This window comes from Xyrauchen texanus, chromosome 40 (assembly GCF_025860055.1).
Source record: "Xyrauchen texanus isolate HMW12.3.18 chromosome 40, RBS_HiC_50CHRs, whole genome shotgun sequence".
NCBI classification, from domain to species: domain Eukaryota; kingdom Metazoa; phylum Chordata; class Actinopteri; order Cypriniformes; family Catostomidae; genus Xyrauchen; species Xyrauchen texanus.
The window spans coordinates 25,695,768-25,720,459 of NC_068315.1; the positions used below are offsets into that span (position 1 = coordinate 25,695,768).

General features: G+C 36.9%; 1 protein-coding gene across 1 annotated transcript; it reads right to left on the minus strand.

Annotated features, from left to right (window-relative positions):
• Positions 1 to 3,706: 3,706 nt before the first annotated feature.
• On the minus strand, positions 3,707 to 24,689 carry si:ch1073-13h15.3 (inactive all-trans-retinol 13,14-reductase). The gene is made up of 11 exons (XM_052113203.1): positions 24,533 to 24,689; positions 22,630 to 22,812; positions 20,919 to 21,160; positions 19,064 to 19,259; positions 18,747 to 18,944; positions 15,567 to 15,686; positions 14,595 to 14,733; positions 12,336 to 12,445; positions 8,606 to 8,772; positions 4,099 to 4,258; positions 3,707 to 3,876 (listed from the first exon to the last, which is right to left on the minus strand). Exons 1-11 carry the CDS (start codon positions 24,687 to 24,689, stop codon positions 3,707 to 3,709), a joined length of 1,842 nt encoding a protein of 613 aa, XP_051969163.1.
• Between the last annotated feature and the right edge of the window lie 3 nt (positions 24,690 to 24,692).

Sequence of the window (24,692 nt, forward strand, 5' to 3'; positions counted from 1 at the left end):
AAAAAACTATCCCAAACACAGCCTCACCTTTACCATCAGTCCATGACACCCCAGTTGATATGTTGTGATATGATGTGATATATGTATTATAGCAATGTGAACATGTTGCTGGTCATTAAAGTAGTTCAACCAAAAATAAAAAAAATTCTCATCATTTACTCACCCTCATGCCATCCAACATGTGTATATTTTACTTTCTTCTGCAGAACACAAATTAAGATTTTTAGAAGAATATCTCAGCTCTGTAGTTCCTCACAGTGCAAGTGAATGCACTCAGTTTAACATTATAAATTCTCCTCCCTGCCCAGTAAGTGGCGATATGAACAAAGAATGTGAATACCCAAAAACAAATAAAGAATGTGAAAGTGAAAATGAAAGTGGATATATATAGTGTAAAATGACTCATATATTGATCTGTGTCTCACTCACATCTATCATATAGCTTCTGGAGATATAGATTTAACCAATGGAGTCATACAGATTACTTTTATGCTGCATTTATGTGTATTTTGGAGCTTCAACATTTTGGTCAGCATTCATTTGAATTGTATCGACTGAAAGAGCAGAGATATTCTTCTAAAATCTTCATTTTGTTCTGCAGAAAAAAGTCATACACATCTTGGATGGCACAAGGATGAGTTAATTATGAGAGAATTTTCATTTTGGGTGAACTATTCCTTTTAAGCTAACAATTAATGAGACATTTTAGCCACTCTTGTTGGATCTATTTTTTAGACTCCTCTTCATTTTGATTTCTGTTTTTATCCTCAGCAACTAAAACTGGGTTTCCTCCCTTTCTCTCTTTCTCTCTTCTCACTCTCCTCAGATGTCTCTCTCTCTCTCTCTCTCTCTCTCTCTCTCTCTCTCTCTGTCTGTGTGTGTGTGTGTGTGTGTGTGTGTGTGTGTGTGTGTGTGTGTGTGTGTGTGTGTGTGTGTGTGTGTGTGTGTGTGTTTCTGGCACAGCTCCTCTGAACAGCCCATTCAGATTAGAACCAGATGAATGTTCTGGCTACCATACTGCAGCAAAGCTCTGAGATAATAAGACACCCATGCTAAGCCACGCCTACAGAGGCATGGCTACATGGGAGAGGGAAGGAGGCACCAATAACTCTGTGTCAGTCATCCATAGTTAGCAGTGTTTACCCAATTACAAAGCTCAGAGAGTTCAAATGGGAAAGGACAAAATTGTAACCAGGTGTATCCTGTAAAAAAAATGTAAGCTGCCACATGCTTTCTTTAATTGCATTTTCGCAGGTCAGCTAGTCAATGATTCAAGATTCAGGATTGAGAACTTTTAGAATCATTTGTTGATGATGTGTAAGCATTTCATATGCAAAGATATCATTTTAAAATACAATCAGATCTGTAGTATACAAATGTAAATAACAGTTAAGCTATTCCTCCCTTGAAATGGTCAACCAACAGTAACCTTGCTGCTTTGCTTTCTCTAACTATTGCCTTTGGTTGGTCTCAAATTCAAACCACTCAGCACCACAGAATAATAATTATAAAAAATCATAATTAAGCTGAATATGGGACACCCCATATAATTAGCCAGAGCTTATAAAAGTCTGGGTTTTGTATGCTGTGGTAACCTGGACTTTCTTTAAATACATGGGGCAAGGAATTAAATTAATCTCCCGCCATTTACCATAGCATGTTGTAAATACAACTAATACTGCAGGAGACAAAAAACCTTTGATAACTTTTCTGTCTTTTTATAGTAAAAAGTTTCTGCCTGGTTTTGTTTCCATTTATCAACATGACAATATAGTCAGATTTTACTATTGTTAATTACTATTTATGTACTTTTGACTATTTATTTACTATACTATTTGTTTAAAAACTATAGATACTATTGTAAATGCTAAATAATCACTATACTGTATTTAGCATATTTCTCTTTCATACTCACACATGAAATGCTGTGAGATTACAGGGTCCATTTCACTCAACCGACTCCATCTAAAATGTTGTGCTTCTCTTAAGTGCTTTTGGTAGCTGTTCAAATAAACCTCATTTCCACTGATCTTAAACTAATTCAGTTCTGTTTACTCTGGATTGTTTGAAACCTAATGCAAGTCCTGAAAAATGTTCATAATTCTCAGTTTGAAGGCAGATGAGTACTTTATTTGATTAAGAGCCTTTTAATGATATTTTCATAATAGGAAAATGTAGTTAACCTGTTTCTATAACTATAATATATCTTTGTCTCAGTTCCTGTAGTTTTGCATAGCCAGATTTTTGATTAAGCGGCTTAAGGCCTAGTTCACATTGTATCTTATTCTGGCCAAGACCGCTTAGTTACAAAGGAAGAGATGGTGTGACCGACATGTACAATACTGTAAAGAGACCGACCAAAGTTAATTTTGGTTTAAACATGTAGTTTAAATAGATTATGTCTAGAAATGTCTAGAAATGTTTAAAAAACATGTGAAAAGTAGTGATAAATGTGTATAGAATTTTTGCCCATCCAAAATTAATATTAGGCTACAAGCTTACATTTTGTAAGCTTTCATATTCCTTTATTATTTTTTTATTTATTTATATATATGTACAATTATATATATAGAACGATATATTATATTAATTTATGATATTATATATTAAATATTTTACTCATTTCACAGCCTGCAGGCAAACCAATATCAATCCAGGCCTAAACACAGTGAGGGCATTCATATCCTCCTCACCATCCCTCCTCCCCTTCCCATATTCATTGGTCCATCAGGGGCCACGTTACGCTAACCAATCTGTATGGTAATCCCAGGGGGCATGTCCACATATATGAGGAAGTCTGGGGTTTCCCACATTTGCTTTGATTCCTGCTAGTGCACAAACTTCCATCAGGCTCAAACATGGGTCAGAACAACATAAAGGTTTGAGGTCTGTTTGAAAAAGGTTTACTGAATCAAATACATCAGATAACAGGTCAATATTAGTTTCTTAGTTTAACAAATTTGATGTTTTTCGGAAGGTATGGTCTTAAGTGCAAAGTGACCTATAGTCATATTGCTTATAATATTTTTAAAGTTTCTTTGACAGTTTAAGCCTTTATTTTTCATTGCAGTGAGTTTTTTTTTTTTTTCTTTTTTTTTACCTGGGTTAAATATGATATCGTTTTTGGTCAAATTGGTCAATAGTTACAGAAAACAAAACAAATCCATGAAATGAAACAGTTTGCTAAATATTATTATGGGCCATTTTTGGATTTATAGTCACAACAAAAGGCAAAACATTTTTATAGTTTACATTATTTATTTATTTTAATTAATGAAAATTTTTTTGATGAAAATTAACTAGTTTACTCAGATATTAGAGTAATAATATATATTACTGATAATAAATGTGTATGCTCTTATTTGGTTTCAAGGATGTTCTTCAGGCATAATGAAAATTATTACTACATACATGTGTAAATGACTTTACATTTACAAGTTTACATTAACAAAAGACTACATTTATAAATTGACATTATGCATAATTTGACATGTTCAAGGCTTATACCTTTACAAACAAAAGTTTTAACTGTTGCCTTATGAAGTAAAAACAGCCACGCCTAGTGATTAAGAGTTGATAAATATCCACTTCCTTCTTTTTCTGTAGAAATAAGTTGAACTTATTAATTCATTGCTTAAAAAGGCATGATTATGTGGGAATGCAGTGTGTAGTTCTCCCTCCAACCTACAGAGGCAGCAGAATTTCATCACTGCAGCTTCTGCTTGGCCAGTCTGGCCATTTCTTTTGCTTTCTTCCACTTCAGTTTTTTCTTGACAAACAAGAGGTCGATGTACACAATGTGATTTAGAACTGTGGATGCACAGAGGAGGCCTCCGTGCAATGCACCTGCAATTCCACAGCTAAACACATCCTGACCTGAAATGTACAGAAAACACACTTTGAAATAAGTTCCGATTTCATATTTCTAATTTCAAGATTTAACTAATGAAAATATTTAAAAGGATTTTACTGGCAAAAACATTACTAATTCAGTCCCCCTGGAGTAGAATTGGGCTAAGTGTCACACTTGCTCTTCAAGGGTTCTTATCCATATTAAACCAAATATAACCACACAAAACAAATGGAGAATAGCCATACCTGACAAGTAAAGGTTTTTGATGGGGGTATCGCATCTATTTCGAGCAATGGCCTCTGCATAGAAGCGGTCCAAGTTGTGTTCAGCGGAGTACATGGCACCCCTCTGAGAGCCGAGGTAGTGTGTGTTTGTAAGAGGAGTTGCAGCCTCCTGAAAAACCAGCTGAAGGAAAGAGAGAAAGAGGGAGAATAAACAAGACATACAGAAAGAGGAAAAAGTCACAGCAGTTTCAAGAAACACCAGTCTTAAAGTAGCAATACTGTATTAAACATTGTCGTCAAGCGTATTCAAAATATTGGAGAGAATTATCTCCCCCTCCTCCCCAGACTCGAAGCTCACGTGGGTTGACAGGTGGAGGACACGCAACAGGAATGAGCAAACTGACAATGGCAAGTGACAAGCCTTACACTGTAAGTTCATAGCTAATGTTTACATTTGAAATGTTTTTATTGTTTGCACATTATAAACCAGCTTATGTGGATTTTTTATAACTAGATGTATTGCTGGCTTCCATGGCTGCAGCGTGCTAGATTTGCCTGCTAATAGGACTGGGCATTTTGGTCATTTTGTCTACTCGAGTCCTCGGAGTCCTAGTACTCGTTGAGTACTCAAGGGGTAATTACATGTCCAAACTGTATATTTAATAACTAGGGCTGTCGATTTAACGTGTTCATTCAGTGTGATTAATTGTATTAAAAATAACGCGATAAAAATATTTACGCAATGCCCCCGGATTGTAATAAGGAAGATTCCTGAGAAATGCAAGCTTGTAGTACCACCTGTTTACTCCAGAGGGCAGTAAGTGAAATTTCAGCTGTATGAGCAACGAGTAGTTTATACAGTGAAGAAAACAACCACCCAGCAGACAGAACACAAACATGCTTTACGTTCTTGCGTTCAAAACACTTGATGGAGCGCAAATCCGAACTAAGGGATCTCAAGATTTGTTCTAAGTATTAAACAAATTATATTTAACTTGACACAGTGACCTAAATAATGTATGTTTATGACACAACGCACCCAAGACGCTACACAAGCATGTCTGATGCTTGTTGAAATTGACGGGTCCTTAAACAAGCCCTCATAATAAATCTCCAACTGATTGACAAATTCACTTGTGAAATGGATTGCTGTGAACTGTATGCCAATGACTGATTTATGATCAATAATATGGTAGTAAACAATACATTGTATTCTAAAGCCACTTTTTGTATTGTCTTAACAATGATTAACTCTTCTGCTACAGGAAAGTATGTGGACATTTTAATTATCTGACTAATATATATATATATATATATATATATATATATATATATATATATATATATATATATATAATTTTAAATATTTAAAGATATTTATATTTATTTCATCATTATATATTGGATTATTGTTATATGAGGGGCTTTCTCAGCAAATATTTGTATATGCGATTAATCGCGATTTATTAATCGGGACATCATGTAATTAATTTGATAAAAAAAATTAATCGATTGACAGCCCTAATAATAATATGTCTGACAAATGTCTATGGCTGCTGCATTGCGTCTAGTTGTTCCAGTGTATCGTCTATTCATTATTATAGGCTGTTAAAAAATAGTATGTTACAAAATGTACAAAAGATTGCATAATCAAATATAATGCATCATATTTTGTCATTATGTGAAGATTTGCTGCCTAACTCTGAAAGAATGTGCACAACGGCTGTTTATTCTTTTTTTCAAGTTACCGTAGTAATCTTAGTAATTGCAATCAGTATTTTAAGTGACTGCCTGAACCGTCTATTTTCAAATAACAGGAGATGCCATAACCATTGCATTTTAATATGCGTTTTAAGTTGAAGTTCAGTTTTGAAGATGCTACATTGTGTTCCATTTAACTATGCTCTGTCTAGCTGCTTACAACACTCGCCTGCTGTACACTGCCACATGCGCCTGGTGTGTATGTGTAAGTGTCCAGATGTTCGCTCTTGTGAGGAAAGCTGTGATGCTCTGTATTGTTGTTGCTGTGATTCATGATGCATTCCATTCAACTCGGAGAGTATGTTCCACCTTTCAACTGAGGAAAGTGCAACCGAATGACATTATATCTAACTGGGAAATTCGAGCGGAAATCTTCATTCATTTTGTCGAGATGCAGTTGTGTGTTACGTCACACAGGGCAGGTAGGTTTAGCCAGTGACAATCATTCACTTTTATTAAATAATATCCATTAACGAGTCAAAGTTCTTACATTAAATGATAATAAATGATGTTTAGCAAACGTTTTACAGAGACAGGTTCTCAAAACGTGGTTAATTACACTCTCTTTGTTTTGATTATTGTAACGATAGCATTGCAGCGTTGTGTCAGTTTGTTTGCCATAAGAAGTCACTGATAATCAATGAACCCCTCAAAGTCACAACATAATCAATCTCAAAGTAAAAAATTAGCTCCCTCTTTGACACGTTTGTGTTTAGTTATCAGGTAATTGTCTCTGGATTTTGATTTAAATGAAAAGTCACATCATGCGTGATCACTATCGAACATCGTTTTCATGATCGATCTGCCATGTCATCCCTACCTGCTAACTAAAATCTGGAAACCTGGGTGTCGAAATACTATTGGGGAATGGGCAGTAGGTGGGATCCCACAGGCCAAAACACAAACAGAAATTCCAGCCCGGAACAGACATTTCAAAGTAGAATATACTGGCTGTAGCATTGTGTTCTGAGAAGCCAGTATTTCAACTTAGCATGTTTCCTAAATCTCTGATAACATAATGATAATTGTATGCTTTAGTACAGTAAATATATTACTTATTGCACCTTTAAGGTCTGATTCTGCTTCATTTGGGTATATTTCAATAGTTCTGAACTCCACATGAAAAAGAGATTGCAGAAAACCTCTTATTTTGCTTTTAGCGCTTGCACTGCACACGTAAATTATACTTTATCCAAATTTTCTGGTAAGATGGTAGCGCAAAATGTTGCCAGGGAGACACTGATGCTTCCCTCCAGCAGTAATGTTAGTGCAACTTTTCACAGGTTCCTTCTGGGATTGATTTGTACAAAATATATGGTTAACAGGTTGTTTTTCCATCACTTGATCATTGACAGGGAATCACTGTTGTGTATGTTTGTGGTGTGTGTGTCAGGAACGACCCTGGGCAGATCTCGCCTTTGGACAATCGTTTGACGGAAAGAGTCAAGCCAAACTTTTATTGGCATAATGAAAGGATCTCGCTGCTGAAGTTCTTCACCACTATACTACTCAATCACTGGTTAGTGAAATGTGAAAACGTAGCAGCCAGTGGCTAATCACAGACATTTTCATTCGCATAGCTCAAAATTTGGTTGAATATGTGAGTGATTTACTCTTGGGATTTAGAAATAGATATCGATATTGTGATTGTTTAAATAAAGATCGCTATGCATCAGAAAATAAATATTTTTACCCACCCCTAGTGAAGTATGTAATTTCTGTAACTGAATTGTAACTGTTTTCAAAAGGTCCTTTCTGGGTTCCTTCTCATCTTATAGTTAAAATAATAATTTCCTCTTTTTCTTACTGTATTTCCAGAACACCCCCCATCTGCCATTGATCGGTCAAACAGGTAGTCCCGCCCCAAACTCATGCCATTGGTTGGACCACTCAAACAAACACTCAAACTTATTTTGAAAGCACCACAGAGTCAATGTTTATAGTCTTTGGGAAGTTACCTAATGGCTGTGTCTCGTTTCGAAGGCTGCGTGCTAGGTAGAACGCTTCCTTTGAAGGCTGCAGTATATATAAAGAGTGTCCTCCTTTAAACAAGCCTAGTTTAAACGAGATGGCCTTCGAAGGTCAAACGAAACAGAATGTAACATTGTTTGTTATGACAGCACGCCACTCTTTAACGAACACAAGCGCTTTGAGTGAGAAGGGAACAAAGTCCCTCTGGAAGGGAATGCATGAGGTACATTTTAGGAGAGTAATAATGATGTAAAGAGAAAATAAAATTGATTTTTCAGGTGTACTTTTAGTGTAATACTTTATTTTAATTATATATTAATATAATTATACATATTATAAACTCTGCACACATCTACAGAGGTCTTCAACTTGGGAATTAACATTATTGCATTTGAACATCATATTTACGGGCAAATTGGCATAATTTTTTTTAGACATTTCTATTGAAGCAAAGAATAATGGGTTGTGAGTGCCCACGAAGGATACACCTCATGCATCCTCCGAATACCCGTGAAAGAAGGTCACATTAAAAGGCTGCATTCTAATTGTTCCTACTCGCTTTTATGAAACGAGACATTTGAGGTCAACAAATTAGATCTCCGGAGGACGCATCCTTCCAAACAAGACACTATATATTGCTTATAGTTGACAATTTCCGTTATACTGGAAAAGGAGAAAGCATTTTTACACTGAACAAATTACACACATCGCCTTTAAACCACATGATTGAGTGTGATAGGGTCCTATTTTCTCATTTTAGAATTACAGATTTTACATTTTAAGCAAACATCAGTACCTTTTCTCTGAGTTTGGGGAAGTGGCTGCAGGCCCAGTCAAAGACGTTATTGGCAAATCTCATCTTATAGTTAAAATAATCATCTCCTCTTTTTCTTACTGTAGTGTCCTTCCACTCTTCAAACCATTCATAATTGACCATAGTCAGTATGGTCATACATGACTTGCCTGAAAATTAGCCAAAACTGTTATTAATAACAGCTATGTACAATGGATTCATGACTTACATATGCATATAAATACAGGCTTTACAGTAGCATACTTAGTAGATCCGTTTATGGGTGCTTTCACACTTGGTTCGATTGCGAACCCGAGTTTGTTTCCTCCCTCCTCCCCCTGCTGGTCTATGTTCATATCATATATTTTAGGTTCTGCGGTCCGATGACATCATCAACATGAGTACAAGCAGTAGCTGTTTACCACTATCTAGGTAACAACTCGAGAAGACGTCACGGTGTTAAGTGAAGTATTAAAGTTTGTCTTTTGCGATTGGGGCGGCTGTGGCTCAGGTGTTAAAGCGGGTTATCCACTAATCGCAGGGTTGGTGGTTTGATTCCTGGCCCACATGAATACACATGCCGAAGTGTCCTTGGGCAAGACACTGGACCCCAAGTTGCTCCCAATGGCAGGCTAGTGCCTTGCATGGCAGCTCTGCTGTCATTGGTGTTTGAATGTGTGTGTGAATGAGATGCAGTGTAAAGCGCTTTGAATACCGTTAAGGTTTAAAAGGCGCTATATAAGTGCAGACCATTTACCATAAAAACTTGCCATGCACAGAACAACAACTTCTGTTTGTCTCTCGCAGATGCATTGAATGTGCAATGATGTGATGAATATTAGTGTTTTCTGCCGCGAGACTGCGGATGGTTTGCAAGAGATGTGAAGAATGTGAGCTGCTCTCTGATGTATCTGATGAGGCGGTGTATTTGGACACAAGCAGGTGTGAGAAATGCATTATACCATAATAATTGCGATCGTGAGCCTACAAAGATGCAAATTATACGTCATCACAAGCAGTTCACTTCCACGATTTGGTACGATTTGTGTTCATATCAGCAGCGAACAGTACTGGAGTTCACATGAACCGAACCCCAAAACCACCTTTTCAAGCGGACCCGGGTACGGTTCATGGGTGCGAACCCAAGTTCAGAAAGCAGCGTTCACATTATCCAAATTAACTGAACTTTGACGTCATTCAACCCCAGGTGTGCACTAAAAGTGCTAGTGTGAAAGCACCCTAAATTTCATGACTTTCATGAAGCTCTGCTATATTACATAGGCCATGAAAGTCATGCATTCAGTAAATATGGCAGTAAAAATACTATATGGGGAGCTGCAGCTTAAATATATATACTAGGGCTGTCGATTTAACACATTAATTCAGTGCGATTAATTTTACAAATAATAATGCATTAAAACATTTTACGCAATTAATCACATGCCCACGGACCATAATAAGGAAGATTCCTGAGAAATGCAAACTTGTAGTACCACCTGTTTACTCCAGAGGGCAGTAAGTGAAATTTCAGCTGTATGAGCAACACACAGTTTATACAGTGAAGAAAACACTCCAGTAGGCAGAACAACACAAACATGTGTTACGTTCTTGCGTTCAAAACACTCGAAGGAGCGCAAATGCGATCTAAGGGATCTCAAGATGTGTTTAAAGATTGAGTATTAAATTGTATTTAACTTAACACAGTGACCTAAACATTTTATGTTTATTACACAACACACCCGAGATGTCTGACATATTTGTAAATTGACGGGCCCTTAAACAAGCTCTCATAATAAATCTTGAATTGATTGACAAATTCTCTTGTGTAATGGATTGCTGTGAACTGTATGCCAATATTTGGATTATGTTCAATAATATGGTAGTAAACAGTACATTGTATTCTTAAGCCGTTTTTTGTATTGTCTTATCAATGATTCTAGCCACAAGAATGTAATGCATTTTAATTATCTGAATATATATATATATATTATTTATTTTTTATTTTAATTTTTTTTTTTATATATTGATATAAATATGTATAATCATTATATATTGAGTTATTGTTATATGAGGCGCTTTCTCAACAAATATTTGTATATGCGATTAATCGGGACACCATGTAATTAATTCAATTAAAAATGTTTAATCGATTGACAGCCCTAATATATATATATATATTGCATTCAGAAAGTACACCCCTTTTTTGTTTTCAAATTGTGTTATGTTGCAACTTTATGCTAAAATCTTTTGTAATTATTTTTTTTCATATCAATCTACACTCCATAATGACAAAGCAAAAACAGTTTTTTTAAATATTCTGCAAATTTATAAAAAAATAATAATATTTTAAATATCACATAGACATAAGTTTTCAGATTCTTTGCTCTGACACTTGAAATTTAGCTCAGGTGCATCCCATTTATGTGGATCATCTTTAAGATGTTTCTACATCTAGATTGGAGTCCACCTGTGGAAATTTCCATTGATTGGACATGATTTGGAAAGGCGCACACCTGTCAATCTAAGGTCTCACAGCTGGAAATGCATCAGAGTAAAGTATCAGAGCAAAACCCAAGCCATGAGGTAAAAGGAACTGTCTGTAGAGCTCAGAGACAGGATTGTGTCGAGGCCCAGATCTGGGGAAGGTTACAAATTTGTTTGGCTGCATTGAAGGTTCCCAAGAACACAGTGGCCTCCATAATTCTTAAATGGAAGAAGTTTGGAACAACAGGACTCTTCCAAGAGTTGGCTGCCCGGCCAAACTAGGCAATCAGGGAGAAGGGCCTTGGTAAGAGAGGTGACCAAGAACCCGATGGTCACTCTGGTTGAGCTCCAGAGATCATGTGTGGACATGGAAACTTGAGGAAGGACAACCATCACGGCAACACTCCACCAATCTGGGCTTAATGGCAAAGTGGCCAGACTGAAGCCTCTCCACAGTGCAAGACACATAAAGCACCTAAAGGACTCTCAGACTGTGAGAAACAAGATTCTCTGGTCTGATGAACCAAAGATTGAACTGTTTGGCCTCAATTCCAAGCGTCATGTCTTGTGGAAATCAGGCACCGCTCTTCACCTGTGCAATACCATCTCAACAGTGAAGCATGGTGATGGTAGAATCATACTGTGGGGTGTTTTTCAGCGGCAGTGACTGAGGTACTGGTCAGGGTTAAAGGAAAGCTGAACACAGCAAAATACAGAGATATACTTCATGAAAACCTGGCCAAGAGTGCTCGGGACCTAAGACTGGGCTGAAAGTTCACCTTCCATAGGACAATGATCCCAAGCACACAGCCAGGATAATGCAAGAGTGGCTTAGGGTCAACTCTGTGAATGTCATTGAGTGGCCCAGCCAGAGCCCGGACTTGAACCCAATCGAACATCTCTGAAGAGATCTGAAAATGTCTGTCCACCGATGGTCCCCATCCAACCTGACAGAGCTTGAGAGGATCTGCAGAAAACACTCTCAGAAAATCCCCAAATACAGGTGTGTAAACCTTGTCACATCATACCCTATAAAACTTGAGGCTGTAATTGCTGCCAAAGGTGCTTCAACTAAGTACTGAGTTAAGGGTCTGAATATATATGTACATTTTCTTTTTAATAAATTTGCAAATTTATAAAAAAACTATGGGGTATGGAGTGTAAGGCAGCAACATAAAATAATTTAATAACCAGAAATTTAGTTGATTTGCTAAAATATTCCTTTGAGAAGCATCAGGTGTTACTGTACCTGGATGACGGGTCTGTGATGTGGGGTCTTTGGCTGAGGGAAAAGTAATGAACATCATGGGAATATTGTCTGGTGCCTCATCCTTACCCATACTGAAGAAATCATCCATCCTAGAGGTGAGGAAAAAACAGCTTTTATAATGTTTAAAATTAATTTGAGGCCACATTTAACAGCAGTTACACATACTGTACTTTGGGTGTTCATATTCATGTGCAAACTAACACTTGGTGACATTACATCTCCTACATAAAACAATGTGAGAGTGCAGAAATGTTAGGATTGGAAATGAGTTTTCCCACAGGTAGGAAGATAAGAATTGCTCTCTTGGACTGAGAGCAGAAATATTGTCCAGAGATGGGATGTTACTGTAATTTTGACCAAGATTTTATGGTTTAGGCAACAGCACTACCCTGTGTTTGATTTTTGTAACTGCAAGTGACACCTTTTTTGGCCAATGTGTACAGCCATGACTTCCATTGAGTGGCTTATTTAAAACAGATTAAAATGTAAATTCAGTTTAGATGATAGGACTATTTTTTTAAGTGTTGGTCCATGTGGCAGAAGGACAATTGATGTTGTACCACATATCACAGTTTTTTCAGCATTTCACACCATGGGGGCAGCATTTTTAAGATGATGTGACAAACAGTGTAACTCATAAAGCGTTAGTTCACCCAAAAATGAACTTACTCACCCTCATGCCATCTAAGATGTGTACAGTAGGACTTTCTTCTGCAGAACACAAACAAATGTTGTTAGAAAAATATCTCAGCTCTGTAAATACAATAGAAGAGAATGGTGATCAGACCTTTGTAGGTCCAAAAAGCAGATCAAGTCAGCATAAACACAATCCTTCAAACTCCAGGGGTCTGAACGATTTCTAAAGTGATCCTGTTGGTTTTGTGTGAGAACAGACCAAACTCCTTTTTCACTGTACATCTTGACAGCATCTAGACTCTTTGGTGATCATGACGTCACTTTTTTTCCCTGCAGCCGCCATATTTGTGACCATCAGTGGTAGGAAACAATGGCGGTGAATGGAAAAACACCCGAGAAATTATATCAAGAAAAACATCATAAACAGCTTTTGATCCATTCCAAATCCCAGGAAAAGTTACACAGGTATGAAAACGGCACAAATATTGCCAAATTGAACTTTTGCGGACATTAAAAGATATTTTATCCACAATTCATCTCCGTATGGTTACGTGTCTAATGTGTGACCGGCGAGTACACACGCCCGGCGGTACATCACTGTAACCATCTCTCATTCAGAAGTTACTAATGTTTTCTTTTTTTCTGGCCTGATTTAGTCATAGTATCACAAAACGTCTGTGATGATCAAAACATGAATCAGGTCAGGAGTGCCATCTAGTGTTCTGTGCACGTGTCAAACACTAGGAAGTGTAATCGAGCTTGAAATCATGATCGTACCGTGAGACTGCAATAGCAAGATGTCCAGTGAGTGAAAAGGGAGTTATATTTTGTTCTGTTCGCACCCAAAACCATCTTGATCGCTTCAGAAGACATGTATTAAACATCTAGAGTCATATGGATTACTTTTATGCTGACTTTATATCCTTTTTGGACCTTCTGAGTTCTGGCCACCATTCACTTGCATTGTGAGGACCTACAGAGGATGTTGTAAATGTATTCTGCAGAAGAATTAAACTCATTCACATCTGGGATTGCATGAGGGTGAGTAAATGATGAGAGAATTTGTATTTTTGGTTGAACTATCCCTTTAACAATCAGCTCAGGGGATCAATGTCAGCAGATGGACCAATCAGATGAATCTGGGGGCAGGGATTAGCATCTTGAGTTTAGTGCCAGCATTATTGATTTGAGTAAATGCAACTATAAATGCACCTTCTTTTTAAATCCATTTCTTTCTGTCTATCTGTCATTTAAAGTAAGGCACGCTCAAGTAATTGATGCTAGATCAACAGCTCAAGTCATTGCTTGGGTGACGCATTCAAACTAAAAATGCAACAAGAGCAAAACCCTGTGTCTATCTTAAGATGATAAACAAATATACATGTGGTAACTGGTATAAACAGAACAATAGAAAAATGTATGCACACTTAGCTTTGCGTCATGGCCACATTACCATTTACACCGTATTACTTTTTACTCTGACACTTGTGGTGTGTGCTGTCTTTGCGTTTACTATCATCCATTGTATCTTGTGATTCTGCTTTTTACTAGCCACAGCATTATAGCTGCTATGTAAATTAGCTTTAGCTTATTGGTACTTACATGCTATCCATGTCATTGGATTTAAAGAGCCAGAAGTTGGTGGACACGATGCCCAGCTCTTCCTGTGTCGCATCAAATCCTGAGAACAGGAGAAATGACCCTTTCCCGGGCTTCATCACATCCAGACGATTCTGGATCTCTGAAAGGAAACATAGTTGTGCTTTGTGTCTATCAACAGTAGTTTGTATTGTTGTTTGTTTCTTGATGTCATGCCATCTTCTATGGATATTTTCAAGGCGAAACCAGTTGTAGGGGGCAAGGTTGTTGTGACAGGGCGGAGGGCGGGGCTGGGTCATTATTCTACACACCAGGCCCCTTATCAGTCTAAAAAGCCTCAGAGAGGGATAAAGGCCGGCTGCGGACGGTGGTGCGACAGAGAGAGAGTGTTTACAGGCAGCTGTCCTGTCAATATTTCTATACTTGCTTATTTTGATTATTGGGGCTTGTTTAAATATTTGATCATTTATTCAAATTACATTTTAATTGTCTTTGTTAAAAACCCTCAAGGGTGTCAGAGTAGAAATATTACAATCCAGTTTGACGGACAGTAGGTTCTGACTTGATGCACATATGGGAGATTTTACCCTGATATTAATTTGTGTGTGAGCCTATCTGACATCAAGTGTAAATGACTTGGTCCCAACAGTTATTAAAATTGTTTATATAGTTTTTTTATATACTTTTCAGCCAACAGCAGGACTGAATTCATGTAATTATTTTGCTAAGCAATGATCCCATTCTGGTTGCCACTTGCTTTTGACATTTGAATTTAGATTTTTGGATTTCAGAGTTTAAGAATTTAAGTTTTAGATCTGTGAAAGGTATATAGAGCATTTCTTTGAGTTCTGTGGATAATGCTTCTTTGGCAGCATTATCTGCTTGCTCATTTCCAGAAGTTCCACATTGGCCAGGTACTATCAACAGTAGTTACATTTAGATGATCTTTCATTGATGCAAACAATATTTGTTCACCTGGCTTGACTTGTATCTCTTTAGGTAAGAGCTTCTGGAAGGTGGTCAAGATTCCACAGTTGGAGATGATCACAGGTGCTCGCACCTCCACATCCTCATCACCTTTTCTGACTGTCACTCCTTCAATCAAAACAAAAGACAGATATATACTGTATATACTGTGCATATATATACACACACACACACACACTGTATAAATATACCAAATTTAACCCCCCCAAAAAAAGAATTAAATAGTGTAGCTTTAAATATACAGTGTGTGTGTGTATATATATATATATATATATATATATATATATATATATATATATATATACACTGTATATTGAAATCTACACTATAATTTTTTTTAAATAGCAAAATGTTATTAATAAGAGAGTGCAACAAAAATCCATCTTCCAAACCATGTCTTTACCCAAATACACTTTGATAAACCTATAATAATGATATTATATTATAAATATTTTAGAGCTGTCAGGACAGATTTCATGGGAAATTGCATACATACGTCATTGCCCGTGCGTATTGAGAAAATAAGATCCGGCTTTTGTAGGGTGCGTGTGGGAGTAGCTGAAGCTGAAAGTTTGTTGTTACAGCAAATGAGAAAAATTCTAAATGGTAAACCTCCAGGGAATCACTTTGTTAAAAAAAGAAACCCTGAACATAGTACAGCCTACAAAGAAAAAGGGAAAGTGACAGAATTCATAATAAAACCTGAATCAACATCTGCTTGGCTTTTCAGAGGTGGGCACAACTCCGATATCTGAAAGGATATAAAATCGACCCAGAGATGACTGTTTTCTTACTCAATAGGTTAGACATTTTATTGAAATGGTTTATGTATACTTTTGTAATTACACACATCTGTGTGTGTAGTGAAATACAATAATTATACGGTAATCGGTGCAGAACTTTTCACTTGCTAACGTGTGTATTTTTATTTATAACGGCAATAATTTATATAAATAAATCCTTTAGTTCTACGCTTGCCGAGGGACATGTGAGTCTTGAAATGATGTTGACCACTGGTTGGTCACAATGAAAATCTATAAATTAGTTACCATTGTGGTCAATTTGGCCAGAATATCCTGCAGTTGTAATACCTTTACAACATTTGACCTTATCAGACTAGCAACCGTTATGTCTAATGTTAACTTTTTTGATGTAATTTATATCAAAACATCAATGTTTCCAATAAGTCAAAACAACGGCATAAGATATGTGCTCAGATGACATGTTTTCAGATATCCATCTTTTCCTTTCTTTTGTTATTTATTTGTCCATATGCTCTGATAAGTTGTCCTGTATTCATATGTACACCAGTGCCTCGAACCACATTCATCCGTGCAGGGGAGCAGAGCCGAACCACAACCAAAACAATGCCCTTCCGCAAGACACATGCAGTTTGATTTTTTAACCGCTAGAGGGCAAAATGTTATATAGTGTAGTTACATAGTGTAGCATTAATATATATATGTATATGTACTGTACTGTTACTAAAATTAGAAGCAACTACATTAGAAAGAGAGAAAAAATCAATATTTAAAGACTCCATGAAATCAATATTGGAGTTTTGAGGCTTTAAGTCCATGTCTGTTACCTTCAGATCATCTAAATGCTAATGTACACTGAATAGTTGAAAAAGTTCAATTATCCCTCCAGTTGTGTTCGGGTCATTTTTGACCTGGGAGAGGTAAATAATATTTCTTAAATACCACATAGATTTCGCACAGGAACCAAACTTTGTGACTTTGTCAAGACTGTCAATATAAATATATATATATATATATATATATATATATATATATATATATATATATATATATATATATATATATATATATATTATTATTATTATTTTTTTTTTTGTGCATCTATGTATACATTTTTTTTCTTAAAAACACTTTACTTACATTTAGCCTCTTTCCCATACTGTCCCATACACTTTTTTGTTTCTCACTGGGACTGCATTTTGTTTACACACACACACACACACACACACACACACACACACACACACACATGTTGTGTTTCCATGTTTTATGGGGACTTTCCATAGGCATAATGGTTTTTATACTGTACACACTTTATATTCTATCCCCTAAACCTAACCCTACCCCTAAACCTAACCCTCACAGAAAACTTTCTGCATTTTTACATTTTCAAAAAACATAATTTAGTATGATTTATAAGCTGTTTTCCTCATGGGGACCGACAAAATGTCCCCACAAGGTCAAAAATTTCAGGTTTTACTATCCTTATGGGGACATTTGGTCCCCACAAAGTGATAAATACACACACACACACACACACACACACACACACACACACACACACACACACACACATTCCTGTACCACACAGACATGACAGATGTAACAATCATAACATCTAAACTAAATCAAAGGTACTACTGTCTAAAGGGGGTGTGGCGAGAGCAAAAATTCATGCACACACAGTCTAATTAGGGCTGGAAAGAGGCAAGTATACATATTTTAATCTAGGGCTGGTCGATAAAACGATATCAATATTTATTGCGATAAATGATATCGACGATAAGCTTTTGAGTAATTTTCTATATTTAGCCTGTGTTCTACATCTAGACATGCGTGTTGCTAAAAACGCTAGCAGTTTGGCTTTCTTATCGTAAGTTTCCACTGGCGCGTGCTGGGCGAGGTGTGTTATTCCCGAGCGCCTTTAGACCATAAAGTTTTTTCTTTCTAAATGTAGTTTTATTATTAATCAGCATGTTCCAAGCCTTTAATAATAAACAAATAGATTTCTGTTCTAATTTTGTGAAATTATTCATATTTCATCATCTCTGACAAAGATGAAAGACAAAACAATTACTAGTTTGTAGCCTAGTCTTTCTCACTTTAATGAAAATGGTCCTTTCAGACTTTTACATTTTCAAAAGTTTAGGGTTAACCACATATATGCATTTAAAATTTAAAGCATTTCTATTCTGGGACTTTTGTCCAAGTAAATGCTATTTAGAATTATAATATCCTTCCCTATTTTAAAATAAATAAATGGAAAAGCCTTTCACTATGTCCCACACTTCCTGTATTAATTGGAAATATGGTGACACACTGGACAGAACAGTTCTAGTCCATCCATTTTAGGGGGTCTTAAACATTCAAATGCACTGTTTTATCTACCTCTGGCTGTTTTACTCACCATATGCAGCTCCTTTTTCATCAACCAGGATACGGTTGACAGGAGCACGGACCAGCACATTACCCCCATATTTCTGTATGACTTTAGTGATGTGGAATGGGATCTCACTGGCGCCCCCTTTGGGGTAGTATGCACCACGCTTGTAGTGGTGCAGCAGCAGTGCATTGATCATACAGCTGGAGTCTTTAGGAGGAACACCTGCAGCAGAAATCAAAGAGAAACGTCTTTACAATAAACCCAGAAGACTATTTCAACTCACTAAAAATGGACCAGAAGTGAGTGGAAAAACTGATTAACACATTTACAAAAATACTTACCATAGAAGAAATATGAGAAGATCAAATGCAAATCCTTGTTACTCGTCAGTCTGTTGTTGACATCTGTGGCACTGGAGCCTGAGAGGCGAAAGATGGATGAGCAGAGGTCAGCGATGCCACTCTTGAGCAGGAACAGAGCCAACCACTGTGGAATAAGCTTTAGGGTGGCCAAGTAATGAGTCTTTCTGGCTGTGATCTGCAGACAACAAGGGAAGACAACATGAGAGACAGAGTAAAAAAGATGCTTGCCATTCAAAACTAACTGCCATGATGCTATAGGTGTAGGCTGTTGTGGATGGTTGCCAGAAAGTTGCATTGCAGCTGATAAGGTGTTCTGAGTGATTGTTAGCAGATTGCTATAAATTTGCTAAAGGCTGCATCCCAAATTGGATACTTTTGCACTTTTATACACCGTTTTGTAGTGTAAGTAGTGTTCACATGGAATATAATGAAAAGAAGAATACAATGAGTACTACTACATTGCACTAGTAGAATGGAAGGAGTTACCAGGCCGCGATGCTGGCCTGACAAAACAATTGTAAATAATAGCAAATATCTTCTGTGAATGAACTTCTGTGAAGATAGCACCATACAATTGTGAGCTAAATGTTTTACCATCACCCTACACTATACAAATATGTATGTTATTTGAGATATAAGTGTTGGACTGAGGTTGGCTAGCATGTTAAAGTTAACCTCAACATATCAAATGCGTTTTAAAGGATTAGATTACCCCAAAATTTTAATTCTCTATTGCCATCCCAGATATGTATATGTACGTATAAGCAGAACACAAAAAAAGATTTTTGGAAAAATATTTCAGCTCTGTTGGTCCATAAAATGAAAGTCAATGGGTTTTTTAAGCACTAAAAAAACATATAGCCATCATAAAAGTAATCCATAGGATTTCAGTGGATTAATTAATGTCTTCAGTAGTGAAACACTAGGTGTATGTTAGAAATGTATCAATATTTAAAACTTGTTTTATGAAAAATATTTGCTTCTGGCCAGCTGTTGTTAGCATGATGATGAGGGTGGAGTTCAAACTGCATCTTGCTTGACATAAGCGTGCAAGCCTCCTCTGCATAGATATTCATACATGGATATCTTATTAGCAGCTGTTCCTATGTTTACACACAAAAGCAGTTTATGCAGTGGTCTGAGCAAGGAGCTCAGTCTGAGGCATCTCCTCCATTCACTTGCATTCAAACTGATTCAAACCGCTCCCTTTGTTGACCGTTCCAAGATGGCGCCGCAGTTGACGTACCTAAACCAGCTGAATGAGGCATGTATGTATGATTATCTATGCTAATCTGTTGTAAACAACACTGCGCTTCCATATTTTTTCATATTTCGCACATTAGGCTGCTTGACCTTGAACCTCCTGAATTTTTTGTAAAAAGTTTTAAATATTTATCTATTTCTTACATGTAGCGTTTCACTTCAGAAGACATTAATGAATCCATCGGAGTCATCTGGATTATTTTTATGATGGCTTTATGTTCTTTTTGGAGCTTCAAAAAGTTGGTACCCTTTCACTTGCATATATGGACCTACAGAGCTGAGATATTCTTCCAAAAACTCTTTATCACATCTGGGATGGCTTGAGGGTGCGTAAATGATGAGAGAATTTCACATCACTTCTGTTAGCTGAAAAACTGTGAATGCTTCTGTGTAGTAAAACAAGTTAGTATTCCATTTTAGATGATACTACACTTGAATACTACACAGAAAAGTCATACACTAGATGTTGGAGTGCATTAGCACATAGTGTCCAGTGTATTGTAGGCTACATCATTTTGGACACAGCTGACCACTTGCAACAGTTGCAAGGGTATTCTGGGTAACAGCACACCTTCATGATCTTAAAGAACTCCTCCACAGCTTTAACATCATCTGGAAACTGCTTCTTCATGTGCTGCTCCATCTCAGTCTTGCCGGTGTAGATGCTGTATTCTCTCTGTTCCTCTCCAAAACCAATCACAATACTGTCAAAATGCTGATCGAGCTTAACAAACTCCAGCTGGCCCTCAGTGATCTGGTCCATAATGATCCTGAACAGACTGTTCTCATGGAGCTGACCGATGTAGTGAAGTCCTTTGGACAAGTGAAAAAAAATACAATATTGTAGGACCTCCAAATGACATTGAAACTCCAAATATGAAAATTCAGTCATCATTTACTCACCCTGATGTCATTCTATACCAAATGGCTTTCTTTTGTCTGTGAAACACAAAAGGAGAAAGATACTGGCCACTCTTTCCATATAATAAAAGTGAAAGAGGATGCCAAGCTCCAAAAAAAAAAAAACATGATTAAAGTATCATAAAAGTTGTCCAAAGGTCTTGTGCATATATTCATAGTCTTCTGAAGCCATACGATAGCTTTATAACATGAACAGTCCGAAATTTAAGTTGTTACTCACCAATCATCTTCTTCTTAGCCGTAGCTCTTAAATCAAATATGACACAGTTATGGGTATAGCATCTGCTGCATTGACATTACAATGTAAATTACATCAAACCTGACATGCTAAGTGTTAAGTTGTGATTTTTAAATTGATGTGGACAGCAGAGGGCAAGATTTTCAGTGAATTAAAGGTGGAGTGGGTAATTTTAATACAATACACTTTTTGTCAAATTCTGTGAATATCTCTTCACAGGGTTGTCCATTCTGTGTATTATGTCCAATATCTAGTGTTTGTACACAGCCCTGGGTCTGTAAATGGGAAAATAAACCAAGTGGATCAGACCAAGCCACACAACACTGTTGCAATCACACAGCATTGGCAATGAGTAGCAATGCATGAATTTGGGGGGTGGAGCTTCTGAAGGAGCACTGAAGGAAGGGGTGTGTTTGTTTGGCTGTTGAGTTCAAATATCAACAGTCTTTCTCAGGAATCGCTTGCTTCAGCTTTAACATGAAAAACAGTTGAACCATAACACCGGCAATGTTATCAGACAAGCCGATTCCTCTGCAACGCTTTCTGTCCAGTGTGTTTATGTTATAGCGGTCCTGTTTATAATGACGTTAAACATTTATCATCTTTTATTTAGAATTGCCTGTTTGTTCATTGGGAATCGGAGAGTGTGAAAGGGTGTGATGAGTCTGAGTGGTGTTGGCAAAGGTTATTTGAAAACATGCCACTACATATATATACACCAAGAGTTTGGTGCCACTAGTAGTGCAGAAATTACACACTTCACCTTTAAAACTTACATTTTGGTCTGTTTGTCATATAAAATATGACTTCAGAAGGCTTGGAATATAGCAAACAAGTCAGACTACTGTTATGACACTTTAATGGTGCTTTTTTAATGGTACTTATGGAGGTTATTTTTGTCATTTCTGAGTTTGACAGACCCAGTCCCCATTCACTTTCATTATATGGCACTCTTCAAATTTCTCCTTTTGTGCTCCATGGAAGAAAGAAAGTAATTCCAATAATGGTTTGGAATGACAAGGAATACAGGTTTGGAACTATGCCTTTAACTTACACGTTATAACTTTTATGATGAGTTTCAAACAGAACAGACTGGCAGCAATTTTAAGTGATAGTTTCATACCAACATCAAACTCAAAGCCCTTCTCAGTGTAAGTGTGGCAGCAGCCCCCTGCCATGTCATGCTGCTCCAAGACTAGGACCTTCTTCCCCACTTTGGCCAGTGTGGCTGCGGCCGTCATTCCTCCAATCCCACTTCCAATTACAATGGCATCCAGATTCGCTGGAACCCTCTCCCTTGTAAATCCTAGAGATACACAAATATGAAATAGACATTTAGTTGATGTTTTTATCCTTACAGTACACCTATTACAGGGACAATCCCTCTAGAACAGGATTTGTCAACCTTTTCCAACCCACTAATGGCAAGTGACAGAAACAGTAAAGACATTTTGAAATTCAGAATATTTGTATTTATTCATATTGTTAAGACATTTTAATATGTTTTATATATCATTTCATGATATGACATTCTAGATACATATGTACCCTTATTCTCCCTTGCATTGAAATGTGCTCTCTCATAAAAGGAAAATAACTTAAAGGTGCACTCAAGTCTTTTTTTATTTTATTTTGGACATGACACTGACACCTAGTGGTGCGGATGCAGCATTATTCAAATTCAATAGCGTTCAATTACAGATGCCATTGTATTTAATTGATCACAATTAAATATCTACTTTAAGGCAACAATGTTCATGAAACATATTCTTACATAAAACATTTCAGCACCTAGAGCAATAAACACAGTGACTGATATGGGAAATTGATCTGGGTTTACTCCCAACAGTCAGTCTTCAGACTGTGTGAAGGCTGATGGCTGATAAGATATTTACATGGTCTTCACAAAATACCGCCATATTCAGTATTATCTTTCAGAGCCAATCACCTGCCATAAAATACTTGACATTTGAGAAAGTCTGAGGACTGCAAGTGTTATCACAATTGGCTAATCTAATTAAGATATGGCATAGCCATTGACAAATACTGTATGTTAATTATTTTACAACAGCATTTGCAATACCTTATATAATTGGATTATCTCAAACTATCTATATGTTTGGTTAAAGCATATGTATAACAATCAGTATACATTATCTAATTTGACAAATACTTCTTCTGAAAGCCATGAAGAACATGTAGTTATGTATTGTAAAGGGGTCAGGGTTTGATTGGTTAGATCTGCTGGTGTAGCAGGGCTGGTGTCTCTACTGAACAAAAACTGGCATTTCCCAATCAGTTGGTATTTTCAACCTGGGATGGATGAATTTCAACTGCTTTACCCGACTTGCTCTACAACATAGATTCCTTAATTTCATTGGAGAGTTGAAAAACACCCATACTGGTTTGGAAACAGCCACTGATTTGGAAATGCCCAGTTTTGCTCCGCAGAGATATATACTTTGCAGGGCTGGCACTAGCTCTAGACAGAGTAGGCAATTGCCTATTGGGTCTCCGCATTAGAGGAGCTATTAGATAAAAACATTATGCAGCCAAAGAGCATGTTTTGCCAATAATAGCCATTCTGAAGTACTTTATTTTGATGAAATCCAAGATTTTGCAAGCAAATATCCCCACACCCCCTCATGGGACACCATCCTGAACTATCCACACAGAGCAGCATACTATACCAAACATGAACTACCTGAGATTGCACTGCATTACTGTAGTACTATTATATCTCTGCACTTTAATGAGAACATTTTGTACACAATATATATGTATATGTATATAGAGATGCTTAGAATTTGATAAATACTGTATGAAAATTAGAATGCACTCTTTACCCAAAATGTTATTGTGGTGTATTTGACTGTTAACTCAGTTTATAAAGACCCTGATGGTAAATTCACTTTTGTAAATGCTGAAGATTAGCAAAAGAGGCTTAAAACAGTCATTCTCAGGTCAGTCTTTGCCCTCTTGCCCAATTAAAGCAGTATTTAACATCTAAAGATGTGTGATATTACCTTGTTTTAACACCTTGTCTCTTTTCCTCTGGTCCATCTCATAAGGTCCTGGGGGCCTCAAGGACTCCAGTGTAAATGGACTTGGCTTACCGAACAGGTACCAATACGTTCCACTAGCCCAAATTAGGAGACACACCACAAATATCAGAAACCACATCCT

Coding starts and splice junctions, on each gene's coding strand:
- si:ch1073-13h15.3 (XM_052113203.1), bottom strand. CDS start 24,689: ATGTGGTTTCTGATATTTGTGGTGTGTCTCCTAATTTGGGCTAGTGGA. Junction 22,813..24,532: donor AGACAAGGTGTTAAAACAAG/GTAATATCACAC, acceptor GTGTATCTCTAG/GATTTACAAGGGAGAGGGTT. Junction 21,161..22,629: donor GGGCTTTGAGTTTGATGTTG/GTATGAAACTAT, acceptor ACTTGTCCAAAG/GACTTCACTACATCGGTCAG.